At 47.7% G+C, this 7772-nt stretch overlaps 1 protein-coding gene across 10 annotated transcripts in view; it reads left to right on the top strand.

Annotated features, from left to right (window-relative positions):
• The window catches only part of LOC102676017 (protein Fe65 homolog), a 122391-nt gene that overhangs the window by 71016 nt on the left and 43603 nt on the right, over positions 1-7772 (top strand). For 9 of the 10 annotated variants that reach the window (XM_006622353.2, XM_006622351.2, XM_006622355.2 and 6 more), the window contains one exon: positions 3160-3472. In XM_006622353.2, coding sequence (XP_006622416.1) covers positions 3160-3472 — 313 coding nt within the window. Of the gene's footprint in view, positions 1-2347; positions 2391-3159; positions 3473-7772 lie in introns of those variants that run through there. The other variant, XM_006622357.2, reaches the window with a different exon arrangement.

The following is a 7772-nucleotide window of genomic DNA, read 5'->3' as shown; positions in this document are numbered from 1 at the left end:
AAAAAAAAACGAAGAGAGGTACTCGTCGGTGGTAAAGAGCCCCTTCACCCCCTAGACTTCATCTAGACTCGGCCGAGGAATCGATAGGGTGACTCATCGAGGGGCGGTGACGGAGTTCTCTCCCTCCCTTCCCTTTATTCCCTCCTGTCCTCCTTGTTCAGCCTTCCCACGCCCTTCTCCTTCTCTTTCCGCCAACCTTGCTTCCGGTTCTAACGCCGAAAGCGTGTCCAAACTTTCAAACTCTCGTGCACGGCCTTCCTCCTTCCTCTTCTTCCTCTTCTTCCAGACTGCTCCCCACACCCCTTCCCTCCCAACCGAAATAACGAAATGCGCTGCTCGGTGGCCTTCCTCGCGCCACTCGTATTCGCCCGCCCGCGGAATTCGCTGACTCGACGCTGCTCTCCGGCTTAAAAACTCGCAAAAAAGGTGAACTTCCCCCTTTTCCTGCCCTTTCCTCCGCAGTGCGGTCTCGTAACCCGAGTTCGGATCGTTTGGAAAGCATCGAATCGATGCTTTTGCCCGAATTTTGGGGCAAAGCACGAACAACACAACACGTCGCTCTTCTTTCCTCCCTCTTTCCTTCGCCTTTCTCTTCTCCTCGTTTGGAAAGTGGTAGCACGAGAGAGAGAGAGAGAGGTTGCTCGTAAGTGTAAAGTTCCAAGTGTTATACTCGTAAGACGGAAAAGTTTCTCGCGCGAAATAACGAGAATCCGTTCGAAAAGAAGCAGCAGCTCGCGGCCGCGAACATATCTATAACAGGAATGCGGCGACACGAGCACGTCCCCGGCCAATTTGTCGCGCACGAACGATCCACCCTTCTGCTGACTCATCCGGCCTTCCCTCCTGAATTAACGAAATCTTTCCATCTTCCGTCTTACCTACGAATTACGCCACCCTTCTTTCGCCGTTTCCACCCTCTTTGATCTTTAAATAATTAACCGTAATTTCCAAGGCAAATTGATAAATTATTCGCAAAATAATTCGCGGAACAAGTTAATGGGATCGAAACGGAGTACAATCTCTCTCTCTCTCTCTCTCTCTCTCTCTCGTCGACTCGGACACCGTCGTAAACTCGATCCAAAGCTTTCAATTATTCGTCTCGCGTTGAGCGAGAAACCTTTCTCCGTTATTTCCGCCGTTTCTTCTTATTTCCTTCGAACAAAATAACGAAACGCATTCACCAACTGAGCGCACCACTACCGTGACACGTGTAACGAGCGCACGATCGCGATTCGTCGAACGTGTCGCCCCTTCGTCCCTCGGCCTCCCTCTCTTCCCCCGGAATCATCCAACTTTCGTCGAATTCCAGAATAATTATTATGAACTCGAGTGGGTGGAAAAATTAACGAACCCGTTTTTCCCCCCTTCCGAAACCAGACGTACTACGCTTTGAACGGCGATCGTGATATTCCCGACGTGGCAGCTCGTAAAATTCGTACGAGAAACCGAGGGAGAATTACCGATTACCCTTTTTTTGTTCGATCCGGAAATCAGCGTCGATGGTCGATAGTCGACGGTGAAAGCGATTGGCGAGGGTCGCGACAAACGTCGAATTAATCTCGAAAGAAGTAGCGTCAAAGGGAGGACGGAAACAAGTTTGGTTCGCGTAATTCGATCGATTAATTACCTCTCTCTCTCTCTCTCTTTCTCGTGGATGAGCCTGTTGTTTCGAAAGAACAACCGTGTGTCGACGAAAAAATGGGAAGGGAAAAAACGGTTTGATCTCTCTCTTTGGAATCGTCCTTTCGAAGAGACGCGTTGTTAAATCCACTCGATTAATCCGAATTTTTTCGAATCTTTTTATATCTCTTCTCTCCTCTCCTCTCCCCGTCGTTGGTAAATTTAATCCAGAGATAAGTCGAGGAAGAGTAATGTGACGCGGATCGTAGCGATTAATCGCGGTTTCTGACAAACGACTCCGGTCGTGCGCGAACTCCGCGTCCCTTTGACCGAAAGAAGCTCGAACCAAGGGGGAGGGGGGAGAGGAGAGCTTAAAGCTCGCGGTTCTTGAATCAATACCAGGGGAGGGAAAGGGACAGAAGAGAGATAGATACACGGTGGAGGAGATAGGAGTGTCAAGGATAGAAGGAAGGAAGAAAGGAAGGAAGGAAGGGAGGGACAAAGGAGGCCAAGGAGATTCGTCTTAGACACCCTCGCGTACACACGTACACACGTTCCTCCGTGTATCACGATCTCGTATTTTACACAGGGTGTATATACATACCCACGTAGCTCGTCGATAAGTACATGGAGTTCTTCTCTGTCAACGTTTCACGATTATCGGCCGAGATTTTTTTAACAATATGACCGGCGTCAACTTGGCATGGATGCGTTCTTTCGATTTCTGTACAACGTTCTCCTAATGATTGTCGTCTTGCTGAGGATCATCAGTGAGTAGCGTACACCGTGATTAATCAGTAATCATCGTAATCATCGATATCTGTTTCTCTCTCTCTCTCTTTCTATCTCTTTCTCTATGTGTCGCAAGCTTGAATTTCACTCCTCTGCGCTTTTCAGCTGATACGGACGATCGACCCACCACGGTCAATGTTTTCAATCCTCTTCTTCCTTCGAGAAGAAGGAATTCCACTTCTGCTATCTCCTCCCCCATGAGGATTCCGAAACTCGGATCGTCTCAAGTCGGATGACGTCTCCTCGCGATTGATCCACTCTGCTCTTCGTGTTTGTCGCTTCGTGGACTTTATTCTTTTTCTTTCGCTGCTTTTTTCACCTCGACGTTAGTATCGCGATTGGCTTTCGCATTATTTTGACAAATAGTTTTATGTAAATTTCTTTGTCTCTTTCTTTCTCTCTCTCTATCACGCTCCACCGCTATTTTTTCAAAATAACAAAGCTAGTTTCCCTACGCTAATATCCAAATATTGTGCTTTTGTATTATCGTCGCTGTTGGCCTATCCTAAACCTATCCTAAATTATCACGAGAGAGGTGAATCTTGACGTCTGCTTCGCTTTATCCACCGACAAGTATTTCATTACCGACGACTCACGACAAAGCACGATAAAGTAATTCTGCGAATTCCACTTTAACCATTTCTTTCGCTCGCGTCGAACTCGACACGACTCTTAAGAATACATGAATCGACCCGAATGTTAGGAAAGGAATTTTTACCGAGGCTGAGAAACGAATGTTTGTTACAGAAAACGGTCTGCTCTCTTTCGAGAATCCGAATTACCACTTGGACCCGGCTCGCCTGGACGATGCTCTGAACAGCAACGAGAACGGGAGTTCCCTGTACGATGAATTGTACCAAGAATTGGTCGGGAACGGTGGCAGAAGCGGCGAAGTGACTGGCGGCGGCGGCGGCGGGGGCGGCGGCACGAGGGTTCAAGCGCGCAGAACGTATGCCACGTTGGATCTTGGCAGCATGGGGGTTGACGTCACCCAAGGTCCTCTCACCCAGGACTCCGTGACAGAGGACGCGCAGGACAACACCGACAACCATAACCTAGGGTGAGTAGACTAGCCACCACGTTTCGTTAAATATTCATTTCGTTGTAACAATTCCAACGCGAATAATAATCCGTCGAGCGGATCGCGATACGCTTCGTCTCTGAATCGAGAGAAAGGGAAAAAGAAAAATCTGAAAAACTTGGATATTTTGGATTAGAATAGAATAGAATTCGAATAGAAAAAGTTTGGGAAAAATTGAAAGGTTCGGATACGAAAATCAAACGATGACTTTCGCACGACTTATTTTCACCGGGATATTATTAAAATTCTGGTTTTGACCGTGCGAGCCGAGTCTCGGATATTCGGAATTTTTCCCATACGTAATATACTCGGGCGGAGATCGAAAGGGGAGGTCGGTATAAACGAGAAATCGGCTTGGAGAAGCGAAATCGAGGAATCGGCTCGCCGGGAATGTTCCTCGGCGGTGGGTGGTCGTAATATAAGATCCGGCGAGGCGGAGTCGTTGATAAAAGTCGTGGTTGGAAGCTCGGACCTCATCGGACTAGCGCATAAAATTTCAATAAATCCGGGCCTGTGAAAGAGAGGTTGGACAGAAGGAACGAATGGCCTCGATGGTACGAGCAAGTTTCCAACTTATTCCCGACTGTTACACGGAGTCAAGTGGGAAGAAGAGATATCCGTTCGATCGGTCCGACTTCCCCTCGTTCGCCTCTCCCAAAACTCCTTTGTCCTTCCACGCCGTTATCCACGTCTGATAAACGTTCGTCTTAAAGGGAATGGCTCCTTTCCCCTATTTTTCCAAGCGAGAACGTTCCCTCGAATCGATCCTCCGAATTCTCGCATCCTTTTCGAAGAATCGGAAGAATTAAAACCTTTTTTCCAAACTACAGAAGCAAGAATAAGACGCGAGTCGAAGGAAGCAGAGTTGTAACGCGAATTACACGAAACGCTCAACGATCTGGAATTCTCCTCGTCTAGTTCGACGCTCACGCCCCGCGTTCACCTCCTCCGTCTCGAGGACCTTTTGTCGGCGATGTTTGGAATTACCCAAGTCTCTGCCCTCGTTAATCTCGCGAACGAGAGCTCTCCTCTCGTCAACCTCGATCGAATCTCCTTTCCCTCCGCGTCGGAATTAGATTCCAGATCGATTCCATCCGCTCCCTGTGATAAATTAAAAAAAAAGAAGGAAAAGGAATATGCTTCCTTATCTCCTTATCCGCTTCGTTATCTGCTCTCTCCTGTCTTCCTCCTCGTTCGACGTGAAAATTCGTTCGAATCCCTATGGATAATTATCGAAGACGGAGTTTAACGAGACGGAAAAATCGTAGCACTGCGCGCGCGCACACACACACACACACACACACGTCGATCCCACACACAGGTCTGGGCCAGGTTCAATCGAGACGCGCGTTAATGGAGGGGCTTCTTCTTCAGGCGCGGGGATAATAAACTGCTCTCTTCTCGCCGTTCCATTTTCCTCGGGGCCCCTCCTTTCGTCTTTTTTCCGCAGCTTGGAAATCCGGGCGAGCATAAAAATGCAATTAAGGAAACGCCTGGCGTCTGGCAGAGGGTGCATACTTCTGTTCTGCGCGGTGAAAGGTGGCTTCTTCCTCCTCCTCCTCGTTCCAAAGACTTCCTTCTGTCCCACCCTTCATTACCCTCTTCTCCTTTCCGCCGCTCTTCCTTGCCTAAATTCGGTCTGCGATCGAATGAACGCAGTCCCTGGGATCCGTGGTATCGTTGCCTCGGAACGATCGAGTTCAATTAAAAACTTTTATCGCGAAAGGGTTCAATGGGCGATTAACTAAAGAGAGATCCTTCTTGATCGCCGTTGGTATTTCGCTGTCCTTTCACCATTCCTTCCCGCGCTATTATTTCGAAAGCGGGACAAAAGAAGAAAGTTCCCTTGGAAAATTGAAATAGATAGTAGCCACAAAAATGAACTTTCTTTCCGCCTGGAATAGTTGGTCTCGAAAGAATAGAATTCCAAAATCCGAATCGAGATCTTTATAATCGCGTAAAGAGACAACCTTTCTGCGAAGTAAACAATACGAATGAAGCAAATATTTGAATATTTTGCCCGTTCAGGGTAGTCGGATCATCGGAGAAGCGAATAATTGGGATGCTCGGTCTCCGTCACCGACGACTCCGTCGTAGCAAGGTAATGAAGCCATCGACGAACGACAATTCGTCGCAGCTGATCGAATTTTCCGCTCGATGCATAGTGGAAAAGCGAATTTGGGCGGGTGCGGGGCCGTGGTGCAGCTTTCATCGTGGTGCAACGTTAACCTCGTTTGCGCTGATGCGCCTGAAACGTACGCGGCGTTACGTTGTTAGGCACTTGACGTGCCCGTATAATTCCATGCATGCATCCGAGATGGCTGCGCCGTCATCGTCGGGAAATCGGTAATCCAATAACGTACTCGATTATTCGTCAACCGGTCGCGGTAATTGCCGCTCGTCAAATCTTTTCCGCGCCACCCTTTCCTCTTAACTTGATTTACGCGCGGAGTAGTTGTCCCGACTCGAGATCGGTTAAATGGATTCGAGGCGAACGATATACGTCGGAGAGAAAAATTCGCCGATCGAAATTTTTCGAGGGAAGTAATCTCGTTGCGATGTAACTTTCTTTAACTTTGTTCGTTCAAATCGATTTTTTTAATCTCTTGACTTTTGTTTGAGATTTGTAAATTTGTAAATTTTGTAAATGGCAAGCGTTAATGATAATTTTGATCTCGTATGTTTACTTCCGTTATTCCTCAGAGAGTTGCAACTAGTTGGTAACTAGTCAGAGATGGCGCTACTGTCTGTTAAAGGTTAAAGTTAGAAACAGTGGCAGCCGCTGTAGTATCGTGATAAGTAAATTGATCGTAGCAGTATCCGGACAAACGAGCCAAGTTCTAGGTTTCTCGATGGCGAGTATGAATCTCAACTTTTAGGTGGAAAATTCGTCGGTCGGCGTCGCGATTGGGAAAGTTTAGCGGCGAAAAGTTTGCGCCCATACGGGGTATGGATCTGGCGACATCGAATCGACAAAAATGTGTTGGAAGACAGTCCATGCAATTTCGAGGGACGGCGGTCACTTTGTCAACGTGAGAGAGAGAAAGGAAAAACGAAAGTTAGCCGAAATGGACGAACTCTCTCTTTCTCTCTCTCGAAGAAATAGAGAAGGGAAGCCGGAGGACGACGGGTCTAGACAGACGAAGCGTGCCGATATTTCGTCCCAACGTTGTGGATATTAGACGATAAGTCCGCGAAAAAGGGAGGTCTCTTCGTTTGAACGGAAGGCTAGGATTGCAACGACGATCGCCTCGCTTCGAGATTGAACTTCATCCAAAGTTGCGACGAACTTGGCTCCTACTCTATCTCTCATACTCGTGTCGAATCTCCGCCTACAACCCTTAATCTTATTCCGCTTTGATGGGACGAGTGTTGGAAAGGAGGGAGAAAGAGAAGGAGAGAGAGAGAGAGAGAGAGAGAGAGAGAGAGAGAGAGAGAGAGAGAGAGTTAGGTGGCGAGCGGAGAAACCGAGGTCGCGTCTTGGTGCCGCCGGTTCAGAAGGATGTTTCCCGTCGTCTCTTTGAAGCAGAGGGAAGGACTCAAAGGATATAATTCGCTCGCGAAGGAAACGGAAGTTGAGGGAATCTCCTTTAGGTTGCTAAAAAGAAATCGAAAGCTACGTGTTTCACCGCGAAACGAGCTTGAAAACCGTCAAAGTACAAATGAAGGGTCAGATCTAAAAGGAACGCCACCGGTATCAATTAACGATCGTTCTTTCGTCTTTGGCATTTTGGCTCTAACGAGATTCCCTTTGACGAGATCGTTTTCTTTCTTTCTTTCTTTCTCTTCTTTTTTTCTTCTCGAAAGAGATAGGAAAGAAGAGAAAAAAAATAAAAAAGAATCGATACAGACAGGAAAAGATGAAATTCGACGCGTTGGAAATTCGAATGAATCGCGTTCGAATTGGACGGAAATTTCGAAGCGGACGGAAGGAAGAGGCAATAGCGCGGATTGGAACAGAGCCGAGCCAGGCTGGACCACGATTCACCACGGATTATTCATTTTCCAAAAGCGTGGCGAAAGCTGGAAGAGAATGGGAACTATCCGACGCGCTTAATAACATCCGCATTATTCTTTATCCTGGGTTATGGCGCGCGTATTCGCGATGAGAGCGATAAGGACAGGCAGAGCAAATAGAGGAATAGATTAATGCGATCCGCATCGATCTTCGTCCATCGTTCGATGGGCCGTCTTCCCTCCTCGAGGAAAACCAACGGGCTCGCCGTTATTATGCGTCATTTTGCTCTCGTTTTTCGGTCCTCTCGTCGCCGAGCCAGCG

This window comes from Apis dorsata, unplaced genomic scaffold (genome assembly GCF_000469605.1).
Source record: "Apis dorsata unplaced genomic scaffold, Apis dorsata 1.3 scaffold_683, whole genome shotgun sequence".
NCBI classification, from domain to species: Eukaryota; Metazoa; Arthropoda; class Insecta; order Hymenoptera; family Apidae; genus Apis; species Apis dorsata.
The sequence above is the reverse complement of the archived record's forward strand: the minus strand, read 5'-3'. Positions and strand labels throughout refer to the sequence as shown.